We start from the raw sequence: 17,798 nt of genomic DNA, 5'->3' as shown, positions 1-17,798 counted from the left end.
GATAAAGGGAAAGAAGGCACCAAGTAGGAAAGACAGAAGTGAAATGTCACTACTACTCACTAAAGCCTAGGTAGCTTTAAATACACATTTATGTGCACATGCATGCTTGGACACATGCCTGCACACACACACACATATGTGTACATACATGCATAATTAGAACTAATAAATGAACATAGTAAAAGTGGAGGTTACACATCAACTATTAGCATTGTTTCTATACACTAGCCATAAATTATCCAAAAATGAAAACAAAAGAAATTTGATTTATGAGAAATTTATCATGTATAATTATTACAAAAATAAAATGCTCAGCAATAAATTTACCCAAGGAGATAAATGACCTACACATAGCAAACTATAAACCACTGATGAAAGAAACCAAAGACACAAAAAATGGTGATATTTCATGTTCACAGATAAGAAGAATTAATAGTTCAAATGTCCATGCTACTAAAACTGATCTACAAATTTAGTACAATGCCCATCAAAATTCTAATATCACTTTTCAAAAAATACTCCCCAGTCCTTAAACTTCATATGGAACCAACTACAAAAGGAACCTACCAGTCAAGGCAATCATAAGGAGAAAAAAAAAAAACAAACACAATATTGGGGCATCACATTACCCTTTAAACTATACTGCAAAGCTATGCATAGTTAGCACACAAATTTGACACACCAACCAATGGAAGAGGACAGAGAGCCTGGAAATAAACGCATGCATATGTGGTCAATAGATTTCCAACAAAGATGCCAAGAACATATAATGATGGGCTCTTCAATACATAGTAGTGAAAACTGGGTATCTACATGTAGAAGAATAAAAAAAGGACCGATATCTCATATCATATATAAAATTCAACTCAAGTCAAATGAATTAAAGACTTAGATCAGAAACTATAAACTATCAGGAAGCAGAGTAGGAAAACTCACATGATGCTGGTGTGGGCAATAATTTGTTTTTTAACCAATAGAGTACAAGAAACAAAAAAAGAGAAAAGAACAAAAACAAAACAAACTCAAATCCAAATAGACAAGCAGTATTATATAAAACTTAAAAGTTTCTTCACAGAAAAGAAAATTCAAAGAAAGAGCCTATGGACTAGCAGAAAATATTTTTAAGCCAGACATCCAGTTCAGAGGAAATACATAAAATATATAAAGAACTCAAACAATAATAGCAAGAAAACAAATGAACACAAAACCCCTACAATTTCAGAGCAGGTGAAGGACCTAAATAGACATTTGTCAATGTAAGATATACAAATGGTCAAAAGATATAGGGAAAAAAAATTAGTGTCATTAAGCATTAAGGAAATGTCAATCAAAATCACAGTAAGACATCATCTCATACCCGTTAGGATGTCTTGTTATCGAAAGGACAAAGACAGCTGGCAAGAACGTGGAGTAGAGAGCGGGCAGGGAAATGACCTAGTGGGAACAGAGCCCAGATCCCCAGGACTCACGTAAAAGGACCAGCATGGCTGCAGGCACCTGCAACACCAGTGTGGACGGGTGGAGACTGGCAGGCAGGTCTTGGTTCTCACTGCTCAGCCAGTGTAACTAGAACAGTGAGCACCATGTTCAGTAAGAGATCCCGTTTTAAAAAGGTAAGGTGGAGATCAATAGAGGCTCAGTTGCGACCTTTGACCTCCACATATGACTGCATTGGTCAAAGTGCCCAAACACACAAGCACACACATACACTGCCCCCTATGCTCAGCCATCTCACTGGCCCACAATCACGTTTTAAGGATCACTAACTCTTGCTCTATGTAGGTTTCTGTTGCTATGGTAAATGTTCTGACCAGCAGTAAGTTGGAGAGAAAAGATTTATTTCAGCTTACAGTTTACAGTCCACCTTTGAGAGAAGTCAGGACAGGAACCTGGAGGCAGGAACTGAAGTAGAGACTATGAAGGAGCACTGCATACTGCCTTGCCTTCCACAGCTTGTTCAGCCTGCTCTTTTATATAAGCCAGGACCACCTGCCCAGGGTTAGCACTGCCTACAATGAGCTGGGCCCTCCCACATGAATCATTAACCAGGACAATGCCCCACAGGCTTGCTTACAGGACAATCTGATGAAGGAATTTTCTCAATTAATGTTCCCTTTTCCCAGAGGGCTCAAGTTTGTGTCAGGTTGACAAAATCTAACTACAAACTCTTCAACTACTATATTTCTTCTTTAAAAGTTCTTTGAATTTTTCTCCTCACAGTTTCTAAGCTTTAGATCAGGAGCACTGCTATCTCTGATTTCTCTCCAAATATTCTTCTGCTAAGTAAGTGTAAATATTTTCCACAAAGTCCTGATGTGAGGAATATAAATTGTTATTACTTGAAGTAGTAAATAATTGGACTGGCATGGTGGCTCTGTTGCAGGATATTTGATCATACTGTGTGAAGATGTGTCTCTGTCCTTTCTCACCTGCCTAAGGCACCTTCTGATTGGTTTAATAAAGAGCTGAATGGTCAATGGCTAGGCAGGAGAGGCTAGGTGGGACTTCTGGGCAGAGAGAGGAACTCTGGGAAGAATCTGAGATGGGGGATTTTGCTGGTGAGATGTGGAGGAAGTTGGACATAGGGTACTGAGGAGAGGTAACAAGCCATGTGGCAGAATGTAGATTAATATAAATGGGTTAGATTAAGAGCTAGTTGGGAACAAGCCTAAGCTGAGGACAAGCTTTCATAATTAATAATAAGTCTCTGTGTCATTATTTGGGAGCTGGCAGTCCAAAGTCGCATTACATTACATGGCTCCATGGCTAAAGATCCATGCCACTAAGTCTTTGATCCCTATGGAGAAGCTGAGTCATTCTCTAACTTCCACAGGGCATACACACACACACACACACACACACACACACACACACACACACACACATTTTATTTTTTCTGAGACAAGGTTTCTCTGTGTAGCCCCAGCTGTCCTAGAACTCTCTGTAGACCAGACTGGCCTTGAACTCAGAGCTCCACCTGCTTCTGTCTCCAGAGTGCTAGGATTAAAGACATGAGTCACCACACAAGAATTTCTATATAACCTTTATCTGTTTTCCCCATTGTTAGCATCTTATAACAGTACATGTATCAAATCTTAAAAAAAAAAAAAAAAAGACTCAGTCCACACAGGTAGCTACAGCTAATACAATGAGCTGGGTAACTTATAAACAACAACTAAACTAAACTATTTCCCATTATGGAGACTGAGAGATTCAAGTTCAAGATGCCAGGCAGGTTCTGCATCCAAAAGGACCTACTTCCTGGCTAATGAGTGGGCCTTCTTCCTGTGCCTCCATAGTCGAAGAAGCAAGCTGGCTTTCTGGGTTCTCTTAGAAAGGGCTAGTCCCACCTTGTCCAGCCTAAATACACGGGGAGGTGTTTAGTCTTACCGCAACTTGATACACCATGCTTTATTGATATGCACAGGAGGTCTGTCCCTTTCTGAACAGAAACAGAGGAGGAGTGGATGGGGGGAGGGTGGAAGAAGGTGGGAGGGTGGAGATGGGAGGGGAGGAAGGGATACTGCAGAATGTAAAATAAGTAATAAATTAAATAAATAAAAAATTTTAAAAACTGGAGAAAAAAAAAAGGGCTAATCCCATGGGGACTCAATTCTCATGCCCTAATCACATCTCAAAGTTCCTGCTTTTAAAAAAAATCATCATCTGGGAGGGGGAAGATTTCAACATACAGATTTTTAGGGGACTCTAACACTGGAACCACAGCAGCCATACAGATACATCAAAGAAACTCCCGAACATACTTGAATTTCAACTGTTTCCCCACCAAAGTCTTTTTCCTATTGCAGGACCCACACCAGAAAACACAGTGCATTGTTCTTACTCGCCTGTGACCTGAATTTCCTTTTTCTTCTTGTTCCCTACAACTGTAACAGCTTTGAGGATTAACTGTCATCTACTTAGGTTTCTGTTTTCCTCATGATTATAGACTCCAGACACTGAGAACATGAGTTCTCGTCCCAGACACAGTGCCTTTCTCCAACATCACGTTATGGAAGACACAAACTTTTTTTCCTAAAGATTTATATATTTTTATGTGTCTGGCTATTTTGCCTGTATGTAGGTGCTCCACATGCGTGCAGTGCCTGAGGAGGCCAGAACTGGAGTTACAGATAGGTGTGACTTCCCGTAGGCAGACTTCCCTTGGCTGCACCAAGGTCCTCTGAGCCATTTCTCTGGCCCCATGAAAGGCACATCAACACAGCTTATCACTGCTGGGTACCATGGACAGGTAAGGCAGTATCTGTCAGCATTCTGTATGAATATATATATATTATTCTTTGGAAGCAACTCACTGAGGCTAGGCTACACTAAAAGCCAATGGTGCCAGCAGTTGAGAACACTGAAAAATCAGGTCCATGCTAGTGAACACTTGATCTCAAGAAATTTCACTGACAATAAAAACTGAAGAGAGAAGAGACGAGCCACAGTCAGCGGGAAACAAACAGCTGTCTACTTTTCCCCAGCAAGGATTTCACTGCATTTGGATTAGAATCACCCTTTTAGGTAGACTGGGAGGCTTTGAGGGCAACAACCAGCCTTTCTGCTCTTTTTAAGAATCATCCGCATAAGAACAAGAAACAAAGCTGCAAATGTCCATTTCCCAGAAACAAAAACGTAAAACTCTAACCCACAACACACAAGACAGGGCTGCCAAGGACAGAGAAGGTAAATGGCAGCACAAAGCTGAGTGGACGGCCAGCCTGGCTGGTCTCATTCAGCAAGCGAAAGACATCACATAAGAGGAGAAAATAGAAAATTCAATGTATAAAAAGCCATAAAACTACCATTATTTATAGAGTAATGCCTCTAAATGTTGCAAATGAGCACTCAGTACAGTAGCCAAGCACAAAACCAGTATAGAGGAAAGAATATTCATACAATGAAAAAGATGATTTATACAATATAAATGAGTTCCATTAGAATCTCTTCGGCTCCGTGGTCTAAAATATCCTCAAACTCGGTCGACAGCCAAGATTATCCTTGAGCTCTGACCTTCCTGCCCAACTTCGTAAGTGCTAGGTTAAAGACATGTACAACCACAGCAGGACTGCAAATCATAAATTACCCTATCATGAATCTTAAAAGAAATAACTGTATTAATATTAATAACAACACCCCTAATAAGAATAACCACATTAAGGTATTATAATTAGTTGAACATCAGCTACATAAAACAATTTTGAGCAAAGGCTACATGTAGAAGCTACAGGCAGGTAGAGCTATGTGACTACCAGGCCAGTCAAGGTTGTAGTACAATGGTTCTCAACCTGTGGGTCCCAACCCCTCTGAGGGTCAAAAGACCCTTTCACAGAGGTCGCCTAAGACCATCAGAAAATACAGATATTTACATTATGATTCATAACAGCAGCAAAATTACAGTTATGAAGTAGCAATGAAAATAATGTTATGTCCGGGGGTCACCACAACATAAGGAATTGTATTAAAGGGCCGCAGCATTAGAAAGGTTGAGAATCACGTGCACCACCACACCTGGCAGGGTGAAGGGTATTCTAAGGGTGGTGGGGCTGTGAGGGTGGAATGCCATCTAAGTATCTGTTAAAGCTAAGGAGTACATGCCAGATGGTGGTGGTACATGCCTTTAATCCCAATACTTGGGAGGCAAAGACAGGCGAGTCTCTGAGTTCAAGGCCAGCCCTGTCTACAGAGCGAGTTCCAGGACAGCCAGGGCTACACAGAGAAACCCTGTCTTGAAAAACCAAAACCAAAACCAAACCAAACAAAAAAAAGCTAAGGAGTACAAACTACAACAAATTTACTTTACATATGTTAATTACAAGCTAAAAAGAAAAAGAAATAACCTATGAGACAATTCTGAAAAGTAATAAAGATCAGCTCTAGCATATCAAAAACCTATCACAGTAGACAGATCCATAAAGTAGACCAGAATTTATAAAGAAATTCAGTATGCAATATTTGAAATCCAGAGAAATTTAGTGTTGAATACACTGTGTTGAGTATCATTTGGGAAGCAAAGAGAAACTGGATCGCTATGTATCTTTCATTAGTAAGTTCAAGGTAAATTCTCTCTGGATGAAAGAAAAGTCAAAAACATTTAAAAAATATTCTAAACAACAACAAAAGGAGAATTCTTCTAGAATCAGAATTATAAACCTTTTTACTATGACATCATTTTGAAACCATAAAATAAATATAAAAATAACCAACTTCTGCAAGTGTGTATCATCTGCTGTCTGAGTTTAAAGAGCTACTATGTGTATATATGTAGGTAAATGTATATGATGAGCCCCAAATAACAAAATATTGTTAAAAACTGCCTCTGGGGAAGGAGACTGAGACACACTCACGTTTATGTTGACCATGTATGATCAGCAATTCTCAAATCCAGAGACAATTTTTTTATTGTCTGCTATGAACCAGCTGCATAAGTATTTGGAGTCACCATAAAATGTTCTTTCGGAGAAGTATCTGTTCTGAGTATCTGGCTTATAATTACACAGATGAATCCAAGTCTCAATACTGTGCCTTATGTATACAGCAGCTGGCTAATATTACTTTCTTCAGCCCAGGACACAAAAAATTCTTTTGAAATGTCAAAGTTCCAAGTTCTGTATGCCATGTTATTGCACACCGTAATATAAAAATTTCTATTTTTCAAACTAATTGGAATTGACCAAAATGTAATTAATTTGAATCAGTAAGGGTCATTTAGGCCCTTCAACACCTGATCACAGGCCTAACTGTGATGGCACATGCCTTTCTTTAATCCCAGCTGTTGGAAGGCACAAATGGATCTCTATGAGTTCAAGCCTAGTCTGCTCTCCAGTGAGTTCCAAGGAGCCAGAACTGCAGAGTGAGATCTCAACTCATGCAAACACACACCACTTTGACCACACTTCCTGTGTGCTCACAGTCCAGGTCAAGTTCACTGCTTTCTAGTTCCTGCATACATCCTTGCAGTATCTTAAATACTGTTTCTGCTGCTGAGACCTTACCCTCATCTCAGTCCACAGAAACTACCCTGCTACTGTGGACAGTTCAAATCCCACTCAGTTCAGAGCTCTTTGAAAATATGCACTGGCCCATTATTCACACACACTCAGGAAGGTCACAAAAATGATAGTGATACAAAAGCAGAATATTGACCTTAAAAAGTTATTTATTATTTAAAAGTCCAGCATTATTGGATCCCTTTTGAAATATTTATTCTGAGAATAAGAATTTAGTCCAACGTTTTAATAACAAGGGAAACGACAAAAACTGGATATGAAAAAAAAAATTAACAGAGAACCTGGTAAACAAAATAACCAAGACAAAACATACAACCATACAAACTGTTAAAATATAAAACCCAAACACTGCACACGTATTTTTAAACTGTTGTTGGTATACTCCAATGTGGGCCAAATTATTATGTCCAAGCCGATAAATAACAAATAAACACACCTTCTTAAATTATCCTATTTTGTTATAGACAGTAACTTTTGTTACTTTGCTTTCTTGATACAGATTCTCATGTATCTCAGGCTGGTCTTGAACGATCCTCCTACCTCGACCTCTCAAATACTGAGATTACAGGCATGCAGCACCATGCCTGGCTTATATACACAGTAATTTTTGAAAGAATACGAATCATGTGTGTAAACTGTCCACATTCAGCAACACATATTTTACATATAAACACATTCACTTGTACTTAATGGAAGACAAAACAAAATGTAATTTAAACATCTTGATTTGAGAATAGTGGATCTGACTGTTTTGCTAAATTGCAACCTCAAAATCACCAAATGTACTATCAAAAGATAGTTACTTCAAATGTTTTTAAAAATAATTTCTTTCCAAACTTTTTGTACTTTAGGGTAAAAGGAAATACAAGATTCTTTGCTCATAAAGGATGGTACTTATTTTCTATGGCTAACCCAGAAAGCAGCCAAGAAGGATGAGTCCTACAGAAAAGTCCGTCTTTCCAGCAATTCCAAGTGGTGGTATTCAGCACTTCCTAGAAACACTGGGTATCCCAGATCTGGCAGTTACTTCTGCTGAAATGTCCTTCTGCCCATGACACCCATCAAAGGCTTTCAAGCACACCTGACCTTGGCAGTCCACAGGAGACCACTATGTGAATGGATCTGCAGTGGATATGAAGGCTCTTGTAAAAAGAAGTCACTCTGTGTTTCCAGGAAGAAACAAGGGACGGGACAGTTCATCCAGAACCAAAAAACCGGTTCCTACTTAGATCCCAGTTATACAGAGAACAGAAACTGAATGCCCAGACCTCAAGCGCACTCTCAGTTTCTCTGTATCCCCCTTGCATCCTCCTGCACAGAGGACCAGGCATTAGAACCGCCTTCTGGGCAGGACTCTGGAAGGGCTCCGCACGGCTTCAGTCCGAGAGGGACGGGGAGCGCACAGACCGGCCGCTGGCGGGGCTGGAGAAGGCAAAGGGCTCCTTATCCTTGTCCTTGCTGTCGTGCTTGTGCTTATGCTTGTGCTTGTGCTTGTGCTTCTTCTTCTTCTTCTTGTGCTCATGGTGATGGTGGTGATGGTGCTCGCTGTGCCGAGAGGACGTCGACTCCTTAGCAAACACTGAGAGTGGAGCCGCTACCATGGAGTGCACACTCATCTCCAACGGCTGCTCTTTACCTTCAAGATGAAAACACCAATGAATGTCTGTTGATAGTAAGAAGGACAGCTATCCTAGGAGGAAGCTGACGAGTCTCCTGAAGTACTGAAACACAACAGTTAACTAGTTCAACAGAACTGCCAGCATCTTGGCCAGAAGTCAACTAACTTAGGTCCATCTAGCCTACAGAAAATATTACATATGCTAGTGTATTAGCAAATCATCCTTTGGAGGTTAGTATTTTCTTAATGCCATGAATAAACAGTAATGACTACCTGAGTGCTATATACCAAAATCTATACTGGCCAATGAAAATATAACTCCTTCAAATACTGCTCTGCCCTAAACTATTATGGGGGAGGGTAGTGCTTTATTGAGTCACTTAGACTTAGAAAATTATTAATACACAAATATACTATCTTAGTTACTGATAACGGTATCTTGGTGAAAATGAAATACTCCTTTACTTGCTTAGATGATTTCTGGGAATATATAGATAAAGGGAAACTCTTCTGAAGGTCCAGTACACATGGTAAAGACCCAGGAGAGTAGAGGCTGTGAAGGGAAATGTTCCTAAAGACAAGACTCATGTCAGAAAAAAGACAGGAACTGAAAACCAGAAGACCGTGTTCTAGATGAGTCTGTCCGCTTAGCCTTAGGATGTACTGAATCTCATCGAAAAAGCAACTAAATGTCCTCAAACACCCCCTTCAGTTCTAATAATCTGCTGACTGAGCAAACTCGAACAGTCATGAAACTGTGCTATCATATGATCTTCATTTCAATCTTAAATGAATTAAGTATGCTCCTCAGGCTACACGTACAGGAAACCGGACTCCTCTCTCACAAAGCAGAGCCAGGCAGCAGGGAAAGGAGCAATGTTGGAGGCACACACACACAGCTGAGCTCCCTGCTCGCTGTTTGCCATTTTCATCAACCATGTGCGCTGACTGCCTAAGCTGACTGTCTGCACTTCTCTGAGCCTCAGGGCCTGTGCTGCACAGGGTTCACCATCACTCCTACACACTGGCCAACCTGCTGGGAATTCAGAGAAGCCAGCGGTTATCCTCCAAGTCGTGCTGCCCAGCAGAGGCAAAGGCCACATGGATGTCTGTGGTTTACTCTGTTCTAGGGAATACCTACAACCACTTCAAAGGTGACTTCATCTTCACCTGCAGGCCTCAGAGCTCACGTTAAGCTATTTGGACTACAAAGCTTGAATTGTGCTTGACTTTTATGAGAACACAAGACGTTAACTAGCTTCAAGAATCTGAGTGACAGGATCAATGGCTCCTGTGACAAAGCACTGGTTCCAGTCTGAATCAGAATATTTATAAGTTGAGCTTGAGGCACCAGATATAACAGCAAGAAACTTAAAGTTCTGCCCAACTGACTCAGAGTCAACCTCAAAAGCTGTCTAAAGATATAGCAAGTTCAATACTAATCCTGGATAATAAGTATTATGAACTGAAACAGATCAACATTAAAGGATGCTGGTCAATGCACTCATTGTTTTAAAAATTATTGAATGTACAGGGAGAATTAGACGTTTATCTAGACTCTCCTATATGGCTCCTACCACTGAGTAATAATGATGAGGAATTTAGCTTTATACAAATAAGTCATCCTATAAATAAAAATGGAAAGATTAATTAGAATTTTGTAATCCTTAATGAGTTAATACATTTAGATCCTGAACATCCACAATAGTTAACCTCATAAAAGAGTCAACCAGATATTGGGTATTTCCAAATGGAAATACACACCACTGACAAACCTGAATCCAATTACATGTCTAGATAGGACTGTAATTACAGAAATTACAAAGAACTCCATTGTGCTAACTTTACCACAAATAAACAGAAAAATTATACACCTGAAAACTATAGACAAAAATAGGATTTCTTTAACAAATACATTGCAGGGTGGAGAGAGAAAAGGATATGGACTAGAATGTAAATTTAAAAAGATAAATGATAAAAGGATTGCAATGTGGACTTTCTGTGGGCACTGATTTAAACAAATACACTCTAAAAATAAAAAAGAGCCATGGAGATGGTTCAGCATGGCTCAGTAGGATTCACTTTTAAGCTGGCAAAGCCCCCTCAGTGATGTGAAATGCCTTTTCTATTTTAGATAGGGGATATAGCAGTGGAAGAGATAACTATAATTCAAAATACTGTAATTTGTCCATTTTGTTAGACAAAAGATATCTGTTGAATGTAAAAGTTTCCCTAAGACCAAATTTGAACAAACAAACAAACAAGCTGTAGGCAACTTAACATATGTAAAACAAACAAAAGTACTTAATAAAAGCCCAACTTGCAAGCTTTGCAGTCCATCTGATAAGAATGCTTAAGAAACAGTGAACAATCTACTACTTTTATTGACTTCTTTTACACTGGGGAGGTATATGTTCATATTTAAGACAAAGCCTGTAGTAGTTTCTATTAGGGAAGACAAGTCTATTCTTTGATTCTTTAGATCAAATTAAAAAAAAATAAGATGTTGAAACACATCATTGTAATTTAAAGTTTGGAAAAAAAAAAAAAAAGCCAGTCTGTTTTTCATGTTGAGTTCCAAAAGAAAGATCTCTAGGGAAAGCGTCCAAGCCTTTTAAAACAAATTGTTTTAATTTCAAAGTAAGATTTCAAGTACTAGAATTGTGCTTTCTGAATTATGCAAGAAGGCGTTACATAATGCAGCAGTCTGAGCGAGACAGCTGCAGGACTCTCCTCTTCACACAGAAAACACCAGGGAGCTCCTGCTGCTCCACTTTCCCTGCCTTCCCCTCTGCTCTCCATGCCCGCCATCACTAAATGAACCTGGGAGACAGTCCTGTCGGCCCCAACCTTGCAGTGAACACAGAGAGCTCAGTGTTGGGAGGGAGAGGCTCCATGGTGACCAATCTGTCACTCACAGAACCATACAGCTTTTCCTGCCTGTTCTCCTTCCCTCCGGAAAAAGGGGATGGGGGTCAGTTCATGAAGGGAAAGACTCTTACACCTCTCCTCTGTTATCCCACGGTTTGACCCATTGCCTCCACAAAATCATACTCTGAAATATCTTCTTTACCCTCGTACACAGGAGGGGGAGGGAGGGACGGAGGGAGAGAGGGGGAGGGGGAGGGAGGTGGTGGTAAAAGCATATCATCATTGTCCTCTACCAACAAACTATGCATGTCTTCTCCATCTTACTTAAAGCATCGTGTTTTGTTTTGTTTCTACCCTCCTAGATGAGGTCTGTAACACACTTCCGTTGGTGAATATCATCCTGTTCCTTGGCTCTCAGTCCTTGAGACATATGACAAGTCACCTCACCTTATGAATAAAGGAAGCAAGGGACCCCCACTCAACAGCTCTGAGCCTGAGGAGACAACATAAACGAGGAAAAGCACACTGCTCAAAGGACCTTTCCTTAAATAGTTCATGAAAAGCTGTAGCTCTGTCAGATTTTTATATGCTGTCTCTCCATGTTTAGGCAACCAGGGCAAAACTTTTTGTGAGTTTTAGCTACCACGAATAAAAGAGACCTCAGCTAGATTTGGCCCCACAAAGCCCATATGTGCTCTTTAATCTAGTCTGGAGACTGAAGGGAGGCTAGCCCTTCTCTTACCACTGTGCCCTTTCACGAACCTAACTCAGCCACAGACTAATCTTGCTCCCACATATCCCCAGCTCCAAAAGGAGGCAGGAAGAGAGGAATTGCCCTTTAGGACCAACTTACTTGATATTTCTTGGTTTAGACTAACACTGAATCTCTGACATCCCAAAAGATGGATCTGTAAATAATGATCCCACAGAAGGATTGTTACACCAGCCAGGCAGGCCCCTTCTAGTCTTCCAGGAGAGCGGAATGGCTCAGCAGCTGAAGATGTTTACCACCAAGCCTGACAACCTGAGTTTGAACCCAGACCCCAAGTGGTAGAAGGAGAGAACTGACTCCTGCAAACTCCTCTACATGTGTACTGTAACAAAAGTGCATACACACTCACACAAATAAATGTACAAATGAGAAAGGAAGTAGGTTGATCCTTCTATTGCTTATTTGTTGTGTTTAGAAAAGCTACTTTATCCAGTGTAATGATGTGTTAGCAAAAAGCTGTATTTGAAATTCAAAATACACACACATGCGTACACACACACACACACACACACACACACACACACACCCCTTTAGAATACTACCCTTTGTAAAACAAAATCTTCTAAGTAATATTGCCAGTGAATTTTCACCATGTGCTATCAATAGCCTTCAGGAGCTAGCAGCACCAACATAACTTAAGGAACACTAAGAACATTATAAATTAAAGCTTAAGAGCCAGAAAGACAGCTCAATGGGTCAAGTGCCTCATGCCTAACAACCAGAGTGCCATTGCTGGAACCCATATGATGGAAGGAGAAAACCAACAACACCTCCATGATGTCCCCAAGCCTCCACACAGGAGCTGTAGCACATGGGTGCACAGAATACATACACACATATGCAACACAATGTTTTCAAAATATATTAAAGCTTAATATATACGTTTATTTAACTGTACTCTTGCTTCCTAACATGGTCAACAGCTAAATCTCAATTTCAGGCTTCCCTGTTTCCCACCTCTAGTCCTATATTTAGCTTTCTCTGATCTTCCAAAATGATGAGACTGGACAATGCCACAAAGAAACTAGAAAATAAAACTGAAAATGTATTTTTCAAAGTAGTTCTAGAACAATGATACAAACCATACACGTTAAGTGTTAAAGATCTGCTTTTTACATAGCTCATGTGCCACATCACAAATTCAAACAAATGTATTCAAACTGTTTTTGGAACAGGAATCGAATTGACTCTAGGAAACGCAGAGTTGACTTTTACACGGCTGAGGAGAAGGTCAAAGAATCATTTCCAAACTAATGTTAATAAGTCTGAAACTCCATAAGCTATAACTTTAGATGAGTAGAAAACTCCCCATGTGTAGTAAACATGTAACAGGTATAGTGAATTAGCGAAATTGTACCAAACGAAAGCCAAGAGCACACAGAAGTTAGGGATGTAGTTTAGAACATGTAGAAGGTCCTGTGTTCAATCTCCAGACACACACACACACACAACACACCCGAGAAGGAGAGAGAAGGAAAAGAACAAGAAAAGAGGCAAGAGGAGTGAGGAAGGAGGAAGTGAGGGGAGGAGCCAAGGGAAGAATCTTCCAATCCCTTCATTCCTGGAAACACAAGCCAAAGTCCCAGCTAGACTTCTTCTGAAACACAGTGTGTGACTGACTCTCTTACATAAACGCACACACCTCACAAAGGCTCTAGGTTGATGTATGGTCTTAACACTAAAGCATTTGAGCTGTTGCTTTTGGCCGAAGTCTACCATTAATCACAGATGGCCAAGCTCCTTTCTCAAATCAATAAACATTACTCTTCTGTTTATATCATACAAAAACATATATAAAACAAGCAAAATCCACCCACTGAAACATAAGCAGAAATCCATAGATGTTTAAGGTTTACTAATGACTTTTGGAGAACCACCCATCAGAAGTGACTTTGCTTATGGGGCTTTTTTTCCTATTCCTTTTCCTCAACACTCGAAAATTAATCTTTGTGTCCTGGTAGTTGATAGCATCCGACAGTTGCTATTCGTTTGGATTATACTCTTCGCTTAAGAAGCAACAAAGAACACAGTAAGCAGAAGACCATGTAAATGAGTGAATACATAGTAAATATGACTGAGCTGACCAACCTTTCTTTTTTTTTTTTTTTTTTTGGTTTTTTTTTTTTGGTTTTTTGAGACAGGGTTTCTCTGTGTAGCTTTGCGCCTTTCCTGGAACTCACTTGGTAGCCCAGGCTGGCCTCGAACTCACAGAGATCCGCCTGGCTCTGCCTCCCGAGTGCTGGGATTAAAGGCGTGCGCCACCACCGCCCGGCTCTGACCAACCTTTCTTAGGAAAGCCTAATTACTGTGGAATAATTTAAGAGTGTGTGTGTGTGTGTGTGTGTGTGTGTGTGTGTGTCTAGCTCAGAGAACAACTTCAATTCTCTCCTTCCATCATGTGGGTCCTGGGGATCAAACTCAGGTTGTCAGGCTTGGCAGAACCCACCTTTACCATGGAGCTGTCTTGCCAGCCCTGAATGGAATACTTTAAATAAAAGTTGTATATGTCTAGCACTAAGTTTTCATGACTGAAACAGCAATCCTGAGCAATGGGTGAGAAGTAAGTGGTTAATTCGTGGATTATATAAAGGTACAGTGATACCGATTCTAAGGTTTGTATAGAAGTTAACATCTAACTATAAGGCAAAAGCAAATAGTTATAGGTATTACAATGGGTATGCAACAGCATAATGAGAGGTGATTTTTTTTTCTCATCTATTTTTCTTCTTGTTATTTACAAATTTTCTATGACAGAAACACAAATTTTTGAAACAGATAAACACTAACCTGAAACAGTCTTTAGACTTACAAAATATAAAACCAATATATTACAAGAAAACTAAGTTCTCTATCTTTACAATATTTTTTAATTGATAAATTAACTCTGAAAAAAAAAAGAAAAAAAATTAAAAAAAAAAAGAAAAAGAAAAAGAAAAACAAAGCCGGGCAGTGGTGGCACATGGTTTTAATCCGAGCACTAGGGAGGCAGAGGCAGGCGGATCTCTGTGAGTTCGAGGCCAGACTGGTCTACAGAGCAAGTTCTGTAGGACAGACTCCAAAGCTACACAGAGAAATCCTGTCTCGAGAAACAAAAACAAAAACAAAAAAACAACAAAAAAAATTAACTCTGAATTTAGATTTGCTTGAGATAAAACAACACAAAACAAAAAATCAGGTAACTGCACCTGTTCCCTTTCGGGACAGTTCCATACTCCACTGGGGTTTTGTGGTTGGTATGATGTCACAGCCTAATGAATGCTGGGGCATCAAGGAAGATCTGGAGCTTGATGGTCGATATTTAGAAAGCCCTAAAAGATCAAACGAAAGGGAAAATATGATATATTTAGCAGAACAAAAGCTTGACGGTTTCACATGTAAGCTTTAAAACCAGAAATAGTTTAATCCTAGTAAAACTCTAATCATAAATGAATACGAGAAATATTAAGGCTACTACTAAAGATCACAAGTAATTTTATCTTTTGTTAAATTGCCTCAATCTGAGGAAATTCATATTGGAGTAGCAATAAACTTGAAAGACTTGCTGAACACATAAATTAGACCTTATATTACGCTGCAGAAGCCATTTCACATATTTTATTATTTATTTGGCATTTGCATAGAGTTTGTAAAAATTTCTAAAAGCATTTCAACTATCAAACTTACTGAACACATCAAAATAATGTAGGGATTACAAATGCATTTAAAGTAAGAATTAGTTTAGTGGTATAACATGAAACAGGATTATAACAGAATCCAGAGGTCAAATTCTGGTCCCAAACTTATTTAAAAAACAGAATGTGTTCTACAAGGGACCCTGGGACTCTTACATAAGATGAAGACTAAAAACTGCCTAGGTATGACCTGAGAAAAGGAAAGTTATAATAATAAAAAATGAGTTCTAAGACAGGCATGGTGACACATGCCTTTAATCCCAGCACTTGGGAGGCAGAGACAGGCAGATCTCTGTGAGTTCAAAGCCAGCCTGGTCTACAAAGTGAGTTCCAGGACAGTCAGGGAACACAGAGAAACTGTGTTTTTTAATTGATAAATTAACTCTGGGGAAAAGATAAATTAAGTACAAACTACACTGAAGCCACTAAGAATAGACTCAACTAAGCAGAAGACTGAGCATCAGGATGAAGACTAGGTTGATGGAGGAAAAGGTCCTACTGCAGAGCCTACAAACCTGACTATAGTTCCAGAGACCCATATGATAGAAAGGAGAGAACTGACTGCTGCATGTTTTTCTATAACTTCCACATGTGTACTGTGGCATGTACACACACACACACACACACACACACACACACACACACACCCCAAAAGAAAAGAAATACTGAATTCAAATACCAATAAATAAGGAGGGGAAAAAACCCTAAACAACATAACCGCAATGTCTAAGTACTCTGCATATGATTAAGAGATGAAACCTAGGAACATCTATCCACAGGCTAAGAGGAAGAACTGAGATTAAACACTAAAGACAGAAACAATTCAATGAAATTACAACAGAAAATACCTCAAATCTAGAGAAACAGACATCCAAACACAAGAGGTATTTAGAACCCCAACTAGACATGAGCAGAGAAGAATCTCTCCATGGTATGTAACAGTGAGAATTTGAAAGAACATTGAAAGCTGCAAAAGGACTGGAGATGTAGGTCAGTTGGCATCATGCTTGCTTAATATGTATAGAGACCTCGATTCAGTCCCCACCTAGTATAAAACCAGATGTGAAAGCTGGGCATGGTGGCGGTGCGTGGCGGCAGTGCATGCCTTTAATCCCAGCACTCAGGAGGCAGAGGCAGGTGGATCTCTGTGAATTTGAGGCCAGCCTGGTCTACAGAGCAAATTTCAAAACAGGCAGGGCTGTTACACAGAGAAACCCTGTCTTGAAAAACAACAAAAAAATCAGACACAGATACTCAACATCTACAATCCCAGTGCTTAGGAGGTAGATATTGTTGGTTGTTTTTGCTCTTTTGGGGGACCCACCACCCAGCTCCGAAATAAATCACACAAACAGAAGCTTACTCTTAATTGCAAATGTCTGGCATTAGCTTGGCTCGTTTTTTGCCAGCTTTCCTTAACTTAAATTATCCCATCTACCTTTTGACTCTGGCTTTTCTTTTTCTTACTTCTGTAATCTTACTTTCACTCTTACTCCATGGCTGGCTAGGTGGCTGGCCCCTAGCATCCTCCTCTCCTTGTTCTCTTGCTCTTTCTTCTTCTTCCTCCCAGATTTCTCCTTCTATTTATTCTCTCTGCCTGCCAGCCCCACCTATCCTTTCTCCTGCCTTGGTATTGGCCTTTCAGCTCTTTATTAAACCATCTGGTGTTTCAGACAGGCAAAGTAACACAGCTTCATAGACTGAAACAAATACAACACATTTTTGCATTATTAAACAAATGTTCCAGAGCATAAACAAATGTAACACACCTTAAAACAATATTCTACAACAGGTAGAGGCAGAAGGATAAGAAGTTCATCACTGGCTACACAGCAAGTTCAAGGCTAGCCTGT

General features: G+C 39.8%; 1 protein-coding gene across 1 annotated transcript in view; it reads right to left on the bottom strand.

The window, feature by feature from the left end:
* Positions 1-7,144: 7,144 nt before the first annotated feature.
* The window catches only part of Taf2 (TATA-box binding protein associated factor 2), a 65,103-nt gene continuing 54,449 nt past the window's right edge, over positions 7,145-17,798 (bottom strand). The window contains exons 25-26 of the mRNA XM_059247118.1: positions 15,460-15,582; positions 7,145-8,649 (exon numbers count right to left, since the gene is read on the bottom strand). Coding sequence (XP_059103101.1) covers positions 8,390-8,649; positions 15,460-15,582 — 383 coding nt within the window. The 3' untranslated portion in view covers positions 7,145-8,389. The remainder of the gene's footprint in view (positions 8,650-15,459; positions 15,583-17,798) is intronic.

The sequence above is a fragment of the Peromyscus eremicus genome, chromosome 20 (assembly GCF_949786415.1).
Source record: "Peromyscus eremicus chromosome 20, PerEre_H2_v1, whole genome shotgun sequence".
Taxonomy (NCBI): domain Eukaryota; kingdom Metazoa; phylum Chordata; class Mammalia; order Rodentia; family Cricetidae; genus Peromyscus; species Peromyscus eremicus.
The sequence above is the reverse complement of the archived record's forward strand: the minus strand, read 5'-3'. Positions and strand labels throughout refer to the sequence as shown.